At 45.1% G+C, this 12,939-nt stretch overlaps 1 protein-coding gene across 1 annotated transcript in view; it reads right to left on the bottom strand.

The window, feature by feature from the left end:
- The window catches only part of HEATR1 (HEAT repeat containing 1), a 412,033-nt gene that overhangs the window by 113,827 nt on the left and 285,267 nt on the right, over window positions 1–12,939 (bottom strand). The window contains exon 26 of the mRNA XM_078648603.1: window positions 6,239–6,382. Coding sequence (XP_078504729.1) covers window positions 6,239–6,382 — 144 coding nt within the window. The remainder of the gene's footprint in view (window positions 1–6,238; window positions 6,383–12,939) is intronic.

Here is a 12,939-nt window from a genome sequence, read left to right as displayed (position 1 = left end):
TGCCCCAGAGCCTCCCGAGGTGACCTGCTGGTGTGGCCTTGGACATTGCCCTATACTCACCTTATGGCGTGAAGAACAGTCCCATGAGGTAGTAAAGTAGCCATTTTGGACATGGTCACCCCCACTTTTTGCCTTGTAACGGATGTGATTTCAACTGGAAGTGTACTGGATTCCTACTAACTAGGGCCTAGGCTCAGAGCTCTTTCCCAAAACTATACTATTGTTTCCCCAATTGGTAACACCTTTAGCACTGTCTGTAAGTCCCTAGAAAATTGCACCCCTGGTATCTAGGGCGTCAGGTGCTTTAGAGGGTCCCTCAGGGCAGCAGCACAAATTGTGCCACCCTAAGGGACCCCTCACCAAGCACATGCAAGGCTGCCATTGCTGGGGGGCGCTAGGTGGCGCACACGCAAGATGGCCGCACTGCTGTGAGGATCCTGCAGCCCAGCGTGAATATCCTACATTTATCCTTCTCAGAGGTCCCGCTGACATTTAAATTTGATGGCCTGATGTGGAGATGGCTATGCTGGACACTCGTTGTAAAAATCAACAATTTTGAGTCACTACTGCTCTCGCTATATCGCTGTGAAGACTCGGCTGAAATGAGGGGTCTCGCTATATCGCTGTGAAGACTCGGCTGAAATGAGGGGCGAAGAGGTGTAGGTGTAGCATGCAAGACCGCTGCTTGACATGTGGCGACTGAACCCAGTGACGTAGACCCAGTGAAAGAACCGAAGGAGGCGGCCCAGCTCCCGCGGTTAGTAGCGGAGGAGTTGTGGGGGAGGGGAGTGGGCACTACCTGCTCACTGCCTGTGAGGTGCCAAGGAGGACGCGCAGACGTGGGAGGAGGAAGGCGAGCGGCGCGGTCTGGCCTGCGGCTCGGATGCTCTGAGAGCTGTGGGGGCTGGGAGCTAGCCGCCACGCTCACTCTGAACCTGGCATCGGCGCTTGGGGAGCACCGGAGCAGCTACAATATCTGTATTGCCCGGGGACTTAAGGGCTCCGTGCTGATCTGACCGCTGGCCGCATCTGCTGCCCGAGTGCGGACCTGGGTGCTCGTGGCCTGCTGGAGTGGCCGGGCCGCTTCTGCTGCCCTAGAAGCTTGCACCCCCAGAACGAGATCTTACCTTGCGCACCCCCGCCCCCCACCTCAACCCCCGGTGGCGGCGGGTATTGTGGGCTCCTCAGTAGCAGAGTGACCCGGGGACTGGGCCCTGCATCCCAAGGTGAGCCCAGTTGATATTGGCGGGGATGCAGCGCAAGGAGCTGAGGCTGTGTCTGTGCCCCATCGTTGACGGCTTGGAGAGGGAGGGTGGGTGATTATTTGTGGCAAGTTTGGGCTGCTTCAGTGGGTGGGGGGAGGGAAAGGGGAAGTGTTTTAATTAACACAGGTCTCTTACAGAGTAGGTGGTTTTTGGTTCGTAGTTTACTGTGGATAACTTGTGAATCTAACGTTGCACTGCTGGCGCGGAAGAGGGCGGGACGCTGGATGCGCACTCGTGAGCTGGGCTACACCGTGAGGGTGTGGGCCCCTTCATTGTCAGCCATACAAGGCCATGGATGACACGGCTCCGGAGAAACTGAATATTATTACGTGGAACATCAGAGGGCTGGGGGATTCGCGCAAAAAGCAACACATCCTAGCTTACTTAGACAGGCATCAAGTGCACATAGCCATGTTACAAGAGACTCATTTTAGCCCCCAGAGTGTTAACACCTTTGCAAGTAAGTGGGCAGACCACAGAATTTTTTCCTCTTATTCCTCCTATGCGAGGGGTACGGCCATACTTATAAAGAAGCGGACACATTTTCAATTAGCAGGTGCTTCCTGGGATGCGCAGGGAAGGTATTGCCTAGCCTGGGGCCGACTGGGTGCCGACTCGGTCACCTTGGCCTGCTGCTATGGACCGAACATGGATGCCCCGGATTTTTTCACTGCACTGTGGGCTAAAATGTTTGAAATAGGGTCAAACCACATAATCTGGGGTTGGGGGGATTTGAATATTGCATGCAACCCGCAAATTGAAAGGTCCCACCCTGGCCCCCATCACTACACTAAGGCACGTGCCATACGGCATGACACTCTTACTACTTATCAACTGATAGATGTGTGGAGGCATACGCACCCACACAAGCTAGAGGGAACGCACTACACTGCGCAGGTAGCATCATGGGGGCGCCTGGCTTATATGTTTCTGTCTCGAGGGCTGGGCCCGTCTATATGTCAGACGCAACACCTAGCTCTCACTTATTCAGACCATGCCCCAGTCAAACTTACGCTGTCCTCAGCGGACTATGGCCCCCCACGCAATAGTTGGAGACTACATGCTCCTAATCTATTGGACTCGGTATTTCAGGAGGAACTGAGAGAAGAGAAGCGTGATTTTTTGGTACAGAATAAAGACTCAGTGGAGAGCGTTGTGAGAAAGTGGTTCTATATATACTGGACCAAAGTAAGATACAGTGTGTATAGAGTCTCCAAACCTCAGAGGTATAACAGAGTTAAAGTCAGGTCTGACCTTACTCTCAAAAGTGGTAGCATGGTCGAGCAGTAAGGCAGTACCAGAGGGCAGTGTAAAGCAATTGTTGTACACACTCAGTCAGCAAAAGGTTTCACACACTCAAGATCTGAACTCTAAGCCAATTTACATCAAAAGATATAGCTGTTTTATTTTTAGAACCAACAGTTATAAAAAGGTACTTTTCTCAATATGAGTACTTGCAGGTAATTACTTTGCATAGATGTAATAAACTTTATAAACACAATAAGTACAGTAGTTGCAGTAGGCAACACAATTCTAAACACAATCTAACATTGAGCTCAATGGGCTTTTCTACATAAATGCAGCTGATTACTTTATAGATTACTTTGGTAACTCGGGGACTGGATCCTGGATTCAGTCCTGGGATCTAAGCTGAAAACAGTTTGGTAAAAACGTTTTAGCTAATGCAATGATTTTTAAGGAATAAAAAGGTATTTTAAAAGTTGACACTTAGAAACTTTTCAGTGAAAAACTAGCAATGTTAACCTATGGATGGAAATTCAAGTCACAGGTAAAGTAGGTTCTCGTTACTTTAGTAAACCAGGACTGGACTCCTAGCTTCAGTACTGGGGTCTATACCTAAGGCAGGTAAGTATTTATGTTTCAGTATTTGGTATGATTTTTAAAGAATATTTGCAATTTTCAAAAGTAGACAGAAGAAATTTCAGAGAGAAATAGTCAATAGTTTCCCATGGGAAAAAAATCAGGTTATCAGTAAGTATAGGTTAAATCACTTTTGTGGTTCAGTACTGGGCTGAAAGGTACAGTACAGACTCCTGTCCTGATTCCAGATGAGTAACTCTGATTTCGTTACTTGGCGGATTTTAGAGGAATATTTTAGAGTTTCAAAACTTCACACTTCGATTTTTCGAGTCAAACCAGTCGATGTTATCCTATGGCAGGAAAGTGAGTTATCGGTTTCCAGGTGAGTACTCGACTGGTGAAGTTAAAGAGTGGGCATGGACTCAGGGGTCGCCCAGGGTCGGAAAGGTACAGTAGGTATACCCCCAGCGGCACAGGGGCAGAGAGAGTAGTCCCAATGCACTCCAAAGGAGGGGAGGGGGCCTTCGGTTGGTGGCTGCAAGCAAGCAGGCCAAGCGGTTGTGGGAGCTGGGCTCCTGGTCACTTACTCAGGGAAAGTGGGGGAGTAGAGGAGTGGTTGCACTTCCAGCGGCACTCGGGCGGCTGGGTGCAGGGTGATTTTGAGCCGTCGGGCACCCAATGTTATTCAATGGAAAAGGTAAAAAGGGAACAAAGGCTGCAGGCTCGGGGACGGAGATTCTTCAGGTGCCACCACCACTTTGAGAGGTAAGTTGGTATCTTGGAGAAGAGGCGAGTACCCCAAAGGAGGGCCAGGGGGCCCTGGGTGCAGGGGTGTCGGAAAATCTTACCCTCGGCTGGTCGCGGTTGGTGGGGGCCCGGGTTCTGAGGCTGCAGGCGTCGTCGAGGAGGGTCTTTGGGCACTGGACTTCAGGTCCCAGTCGCCGGGGGGACGTCCTCGTGGTCTTGGATCACTCGGGCACAGGCCAGGCTTGGCGGGTGCAGAGGGGGCTGGATTTGCGGTTCCTGGCTGGCACCAGGGGTGTAGCTGTTGGAGCAGAGGCTCTGCTCAGGGGAGTCCCAGTCTGTTAGAGAGTCAAGGCAGGCAGGTCCTCTGGGTTGTCCAAGGTTGCTGTCCGCACGAGTCGCCGGGATTTAGCATGAGCAGGTTCCAGGGTCGACAGGACGGTAAGGCTGGGGCCAAGTCAGTTGGTGTCGTCCTGTTGTTAGCAGCTGCACGGCGGGTCTCCGTCATCTTGATCTTCTTTCTTCTTTTCGTATCGGGATCTGAGGAAGAAGTGCGAGTATGAATGGGATAGTTGGACGAGTGAGTGAAGTGTAGATGTTGAATGTTGGGTTATCTGTGTGTTTTTTCTGCAGTCTTCTGCAGTAATTTTTTATGCTTTCTGATTTTAGAGTTAAAACGCTGACCAGTTTGCCCCCAACACAGCCACAGATGAAGACTTTGATATAACCTGTAACAATGTGAATTTAACACTTTGCCTAAATACTTGTTGATTGTTCAAGTGATGATATTTAATGCCCTTGAGTAATACAGCAGTGGTGTACATTAATATGTTGGAGGTATTTTGGTAATTGTCAGTCCATTTGTTTAATTGTCATATGTGTGTATGGTAATGATTAACTCTTCAGATTGATAACTGAGAGCTATAATATAAAAAAGTATAAAATATATTTTTCTACAAAAAAATGTAATAATAAAAACATGTCTTTTTAAACTTATGTCATTGCATGTTATTGTCACCGGGTTGGTTGCTAGAAATAAGCCCTAAGAGGCCATAGTATAAAGCAATATAGGTCATTACAGAGGTTTCTTTCTCTATTATTGTTGTTTCCCCCTCCTCTTAGACCTAAAAGCAACTAGGGGGTACCTCTCTTCCTTATTTGCCCGGCCGCCCTAGTGCCACTGGTGGTGTTCTGCTTGTGTTGCTTTGGACCTTGCCCACCACTCACCTTAACTCCTTGAGACTGGTCCTGTAAGTAGCAGTACTGTACCTGAATGCTGCACTTGCTCTTCCTCCCATAGGATAACATTGCAGCTTCTGCAAATTGCACTGTTGACTTTTGAAATAAAAAAGTATTTCTCTTGAAAAACATACTTACTTGAACGAATTGCTTCGCGTGCCTAAATATATATAAAAGTCCCGTCCATCATTTGTTGCTGCAGCATAAATCTATATAAAGATACATGTTATTTATATAAACTGGTGTTAATTGTGAGTCGTTGGTCTCACTTACTATTATGCGTATTTGTGAATGTCTAACACTCCCCTCTGATAAGCCTAGGGCTGCTTGACCACACTACACCCTAGAAGAGCACCTTGGGATTGTTAGAGCAAACCCCTGTCCACTAATAAGGGAACCGCTGCACTCAGCACAATATTTCTAATTTTGATATCTATACTACTATAATAAAGGAAGAACTTCCAGCCTTTGAGGAGGGTAAACTCGGGAACCACAGCGCCAATCCACACACCCGATACACCGTTGGAATCGTCAGGGTGTGTAGATGGTTATAGGCTATATAAATAAATAATAAAACGTTATTTAAAAAAATTTAAAGTAAAAAAAAAGTAGTCCCTCCAAAGTAGCGCCGGCCGCGACGTGCGTGCTCACGTCAGGAGCGCGGGGAGGAGCGGCGTCCAGGAGCGCGATGAGGAGCGGCGGACATGGCGCGGGGGAGGAGCGGTGATGTGAGGAGCAGCGGACAGGCCAGCGGCGGTGCGAGCAGCGGACAGGCGGGAGGAGCGGCGGCTTAGGTAAGGGGCCCATGTCGGGGCAGGCGGGGGACAGGCCGGCCGGGGGCCTGGGCTGGAGGAGCGGTGACGTGAGGAGCAGCGGACAGGCCAGCGGCGGTGCGAGCAGCGGACAGGCGGGAGGAGCGGCGGCTCAGGTAAGGGGACCCATGTCAGGGCAGGCGGGGGTCGGGGCAGGCGGGGGACAGGCTGGGTGGGGGCCCGGGCTGCTGCACAATGTCGGGGCGGGCGGGGTCCGGGGAAGCCTGTTGCACCCGGACAAGGTCGGGACGGGCTGCTAGTATTATATAAAGAGCCAACTTCCTACACCTCCTGATTGTGAATTTTACTAACCTCAAACAAAAGGAAAATCAGGAACAAAAAAGTAAGCGCCCTTACCTGGACAGTAAGTTGAACAGGACAGGGACTAACACCTCAGGCCGCTTCAGCTTCTTCTTATGCTGCAGTAATTCTAAGATGAGCGTGACCCGCTGCCAGTATGCACTTACATCTTCTTGAGTCCCTTCTGGATCCTGAGTCTTTCTAAAGGAAAAACAAAGATATACTGTTATAGTTTAGTCTACAGAACACGCATCAAATGAATACAGACTGGCCTATACTATAATCTGTTTTTAAAAAGCAACAATGGCTTGAAACTAAGAACAAAGAGGAGGTGTAACTGCTGAAGTCTTCGCTTGTCCACAAGGACAGGTTCTGGGTGATTTCAACTTCTGCACTCCATTTTCACCTTTTTTGGGTTAAAAGTGCTTCATGGTTTTCTCTGGTGCTACTGGTAGTATAAGTGATTGTCTAGATGATTGGGAAGTAAAACAAAGAGTGATGTGGGTCAAATAAAGGGAGTAACATTATAGGAACCCTCACAAGGCCTGTAGCTATAGGAGAGCAATAGGGTCGGAAGGGGAGGGGGTGCATGGAGAGTTCCAGAGAGCCAAACTGAATAAGACTTTGGTGTTTGCTGCTTGACTTACCATGATCTTGGCGTGAATCATCAAAAAGAGCAATAAAAAAAGATACTTAGAGTAAGAAAAAAACATAATGCAAAACAACTCTCACACACATTACTTCTTAAAAGGTTGATCTGAGACATTCAATCTGCACTGTTCTCTAGTTCAGTAATCTGGGAAGTGGCCACATATGATCTTTAACTTTTGGGCCAAGAAAACAAGCACAAAAGTCTAAAAATTGGAGTAAATAAAAACTTAACTGGACGCAAAAACCATATATGCGATTAAGTAACAAGGACCCCCTGAAGGAATGAATGGACCAAACCTAGGTCAGGGAAAGATAAGTGAGAAAAAACAACCTAGGCAATATGGTATTGTAAATTGTCAAACTATAAAAGATAACAAAGAGGTGAGACTACACAGGATCAGTATCTAACATTTAATAATATTCATTTTAAAAAACAGACAAGACTTCCATTTAATGTAATAATACAAACCCAATGGTGGGTATTCCATTTCCTTGTACATTTTAATACTGGGGAGAAAACCCAGTTCACGTGAAAGGTGCATAAAAAACCCAGTAAGTGATTAACACACTACGAAATAATGATCTCAAAATTACTATTATGCTTTCAAATCTGAGTACTAGTTTTAAAATCATTTGCCTTCCTAAATCCAAATTCCCATTTTTATTTTTTATTTTTGTCAGTATTTTCCCTGTCTCTAAGAGCCACACGTCCCATTATTTATTTGCGTTTTTTATGCACCTTTCACGTGAACTGGGTTTTCTCCCCAGTATTAAAATGTACAAGGAAATGGAATACCCACCATTGGGTTTGTATTAATGATGTACACTTGTCAAATATAAGAGGTTATGAGGTTGTCACAGTTTTTAGAATATTTTTAAATGTGTATATACATGTATTCTTCTTCTTTTTTCCATTAGGTTTAGATAATAATTATATTCTTTTTATTTATAGAATATATTGTGGCTATTCCAGAAGAAGGCGCTGGTCGCCGAAACGCGCGTCGTGAAAAGCATTAATTTTGCCACTCCTTCACCCTTTTTTGTTATAAATTGTGAATTTTGAAATAATAATAACGGTTATTTTTTGATATTTGTAATTTTTGTATAAATTGAAACTATTATGTATTGATAATTGATTCATTATTTTATGTATTGTGTTGTATTTGTACTGGAATTTTTTTATTCATGTAAATTCATTGGAAGTCTTGTCTGTTTTTTAAAATGAATATTATTAAATGTTAGATACTGATCCTGTGTAGTCTCACCTCTTTGTTATCTTTTATAGTTTGACAATTTACAATACCATATTGCCTAGGTTGTTTTTTCTCACTTCGCAAAAACCATATAAGTAGTTCACCGCAGAACAATTTGATCCTGCTTTGCACACACTATTCTCACTGAGAAATCGGAGAGCTTTAGGCTGAATATGAGTTTTGCACCGCTGTGTAATGCCTGATGTTTTGAGTGTCTAGTATCTAGGTGCAGAGGGCACCAAGTGGGTGCTGGGGTGTGGTTTGGCTGAACCCATTTTAGCTGCATCCTCCTTCAACTGTTCAATAATGCATCTTCTTCACATCTTAGCCTCTACAACTTTGTAGTTAAGTACCTCAGAGAGGGTGCATTGTAGAGTCAACTGAGGAGGACGATGCAGTAGGAATGACAGAATGATCCAAGACAACACTGAATATCTTTGCATCAACATCACGAACAACAATTGCCTCATTATCAAACTTCACATATTAGACGACCCCCCCGGTGATAATCTGCCATTCATTAAACAGATAATCGAACTCGTTACATCCAATGACAATTCTCAAGTGTCGCAGATTTTTCTAGGAGACTTCAACCTTCATTGGAATAATACGGAAGATCATGTGACAGTCCAACCCACAACAAGGGAGAGACATTAGACCACATCACAGCAAAAAAGAACATCATATCACTAGACTCCATTATCCCCTGCGATTGGTCTGACCATTACAGTATATTCTTCTCCATCACTATTGAGGGGATTCCGAAAAGATGCCAACCAACAAAAACAAAACAATGGAAAAGGAATATCCAAAATATCAACCCTATCTATCTAGCAAACCGATGCAGCACCGACCTGATCCCCCGAACAGGCATGACAGACGTTCATGACCTTGCAGTCTTTTACAACTCAACTATTCTTGAAATACTTGACTCAAGAGTCCCCATCCAACAAAAAAAACGTCTCCACCAAAATATCCAAACCCTGGTTCAATGAGATTCTGAACCCGGCCCTGTGCAAACTAACATCAGCTGAACGAATTTGGAAATCGAGACCCTCCATAGAACACCAAAATCACCTTAGAGCATTGAGGAATACTTACAGCAGGCGAATCCTAAAGGCCAAGGCGGAATTCTTTAGAACCCCACTGAACCATGCCATCAACCGTAAAAAAAACCTTTTTGAAATAATCAAACAATCGCTAAACACGGCAAATTCTACTGAACTTAGAGAGTCGGCTACCCCTAGCTGCGAGGAGCTTGCCAATTTCGTCATAGAAAAAACTAAAACCATTGAATACGACATACAATCTAAGGCGGCGCCTCATCTACCGTCCACGAGTCTACATTTTACTCCGAGATCAATGATCAGTTTAGTACACCAACGGGAACCACAAAAAACAATGCCTCTTGGCACTCCTTCACGCCCTACTCTGAAAACGACATCTACATCACTCTTCTTGCGATTAACCTCTCCAATCACTTCACTGATCCACTAATTTTCTCCCTATTCAACAAGATAAAATCTTCTATTCTCCTCTTATGGACAAAGATTGTAAACGCCTCCGCTAGGCAAGGCACCATACCTGAATGCCTTAAAGTAGGGCAGGTAACACCCATACTAAAGAAAGTCAACTCCCACTCCTCTGAACTCAACAACTACCATCCTATATCCAACATCCCCACCCTGGCAAAACTAATAGAAAAATGTGTACAAACTCAATTATGCAACCACATTGAGAATTTCAACCTCTTGGACCAACACCAATTCGGATTCCGTCAAGAACACAGCACTGAATCAGCACTCACCCACAAAATGGACAATATACCAAAAATGCTAGATCAGAATGAATCATGCCTCTTGATACTTCTCGACTTATCCTTCGCGACGGTTAAGCACGACAGCCTTCTATCCCTTCTGGAACAAAGGATGGGCCTTTCTGGTATGGTGCTACAATGGTTTACCTCTTTCCTTAACAACAGAACCCAACGAATCAAAATGAATCAATCTCTCTCTCAACCTTCCTTGGTCACCCTAGGTGTTCCACAGGGCTCAGCACTATCACCCATTCTCTTCAATCTACTCATGGAACCCCCGGCAAGCGCACTACAGTCTGCAAAGATTCTTTATCACCTGTATGCAGACGATACACAACTCTATATGAAAATCTCCTCACCAAAATACTTCATCTCCCTCAACGCTATCTTGCATAAGACTCAAAGTTGGCTCACCGACATTCACTTTAGAGTATTGAGGAATACTTACAACAGGAGAATCCTAAACACCAAAAAAAAAGGAATTCCTCCTCATCTCCCCTCCCAACCACACACCCAAGATAGACCTCTGGCTGAAGCATCTAACTACCTTTGACTGCTCTCCACACATCATAGACTCCACTAAATCCTCGGGAATCATCCTAGACAAACACTTGAATATGCAGGCGCATAACAGTAATGGTGCCAAAGGAGCGCATTATCAGCTGAGTATCCTAAGGAAACTTAAACCCTTCCTTCCACAGGCCGACTTAAAAATGGCGGTACAAGCCCTAGTGCTGCCAAGATTGGACTACGGTAGTACCACTCTATGCGGACTCCACAAATACAAGTTGGCCCGCGGGCGGCCTCTCTTAACGCTGCGGCCAGGATTATCTCCGGAACAAAAAGAAATACCCACATTTCTCCGACCTTAAAAGAACTGAATTGGCCTCCAAATGAGGCAAGAATACAATTAAAGATCGCCTGCATGATACACAAGGCCCTTCACCTCGAAAACCTAGCTACTTAGCACAAAAGTTAGTGCCTTCTGGAGGTTGCAGAGAATCCCGAAGCGTGAGATACTACTACTGAAACGGCAATCCTTCCACAAAAAGAGTACGTGTTGCAGAGCCTTCTCTGGTATCGCCCCGAAGATTTGGAACTCTTTACCTTCTGATGTTCAGAGAATACCTTCCTCCTTTTCCTTCAAAAAAGAAGTGAAACCGCTTCCTATGTACAAATTAATTCCCTAAATCGTTAACCCTTATGTCACTGTTAGCAACTAATGTTATTTCATATACCACTGTCTACCTCTCTTCCGTACTTTGTAACGTAAAGTGCTCTGATACCCTCTAGGGTCATGTTCGCGCTATATAAAACTTTATAATTAAATAAAAACACAGGATGTCTGTTTCTCAGGAGAAAGCTTGCACAGCCTGTTTTGCTCCATGGAGGATCACTACTATTCAGAAATTGTTTGTTTATCCATGGCCTTTGGCATTGACTAATCTTTCGTATAGGTTGCGGACGGAGCCAACAAGCTGCACAATTGTTGACTTCAATATTCGGACTGTGCCTTCTAGCTTTAACATACGACCTTCAGTCTCAGTTGCATAACAAAAGCAAGGCTATCCTTTTTCGATAAGGTAACATTTACACCTAATTTGCTTATTTTCTCTTCTAGGGAGAATAGGGAGCCTGGAGTTGCTTTATTAATTGGTTATGGTGAACAATCTATTCACAAGCCACATGTTCTCGTGGTGGCCTGTACGGTCAGCCACCACTAGCTGTTCAGGCAGCAGAACCCCCTTGGCAAACCTGTCCATTTTTTTCTGGTTGAAAATGTGCCCACCCTTGTCACGTGTCAAGATGGGTGTACTTCTGCACTATTAGCTATGTCTTTATAGGAAAGTTAAATGTGGCAATCAAGATGCAAGTCAATTTTGACGTATTTAATGGATCGCAGCATACACACACAGGGAACTGGATTGCAGTGTCAGAGTTCAAGATTACCAGCAGGTAAGTCCCCCACAAAAAGAATAACCGGAGGGTGTGACCATCCAAAAAGGGGTCGAAAAGTCAGTGGAAGAGTCTGCAGTGTTAAGAGTCAGTGGAAGAGGCATAGGATGTGGTGAGCCATCCGGGACGCCATGGATTTGGAAGAAGAAAGGATAGAGCATGGAGCAGGAACACACACCACCAGTTTATGGAACATGAACAATGGCAAGGAATACACATAATTAACTGAGTGGCTTGGGCAGATCATTTAACCCAACTGATTTAGAATGCATGGTGCTCGGTCAAATAAGCTGTATTATTAAGACACAATTGTACACTGAATCTCTCCCCCTCCTAGACAGATATATATTATAATGGTGCATCTTGCCTTAAAGGTTGACGACTATTAAGTTGCGGAAAACTATAATGTTTTCTATATTTCATATTCAATATCAACAAGAGAGGTAGGGCGTAGACACTCCTGTGCCCCGGTTAAATGTATTATAACAACAAAGGAGTGACTGTGATACAAAATAAAAATAAAACACGTGATAGTTTAAATGTTTACGAAATGAACTCCGCTGTGCACCGCACGTGTGCAGAACACACAGCGGGGCAGTCTCAAAATCCCTAAGTGAGCCCAAAAGACTATCTTCAACTGGAAGAAAGTCTGGGCGCTTGCTGGTCACCCTATAATGGGTGGAGGGAAAGAACCTTACTTCTTTGAAGGACCCTCACTCACCACTAGTTGGTGACATGCTTCATCATCGGGTCCCCGCTGGGGTGACCGAATGTCTCCCCAGCGTGCTACGACGCCTGGTTACAGCGGAGCAGGATGTGGTGAGTGCAACAGTGCCCAAATTAGGAGGTGACTAACTGTGATTGTGCAAATGTGTATAGAAAATTAAAAAATGCAAAGGTTGTGCCTTTAGAATTTTTTTTTAATAATGGCCAACCCGCATTAGTTAAAAACAAAGTGAGCGGACTCCCCAGGTTCTTAATTAAGGAACCGGAATCCTAAGTCAAAGACAGGAATTTGGTCGACATGTTTCAGCTGTTTGTTTGCGTGTAGCTCAGCTTTCTTCAGGACCTATATCAAAAGT

This window comes from Lissotriton helveticus, chromosome 6 (genome assembly GCF_964261635.1).
Source record: "Lissotriton helveticus chromosome 6, aLisHel1.1, whole genome shotgun sequence".
Taxonomy (NCBI): Eukaryota; Metazoa; Chordata; class Amphibia; order Caudata; family Salamandridae; genus Lissotriton; species Lissotriton helveticus.
The sequence above is the reverse complement of the archived record's forward strand: the minus strand, read 5'-3'. Positions and strand labels throughout refer to the sequence as shown.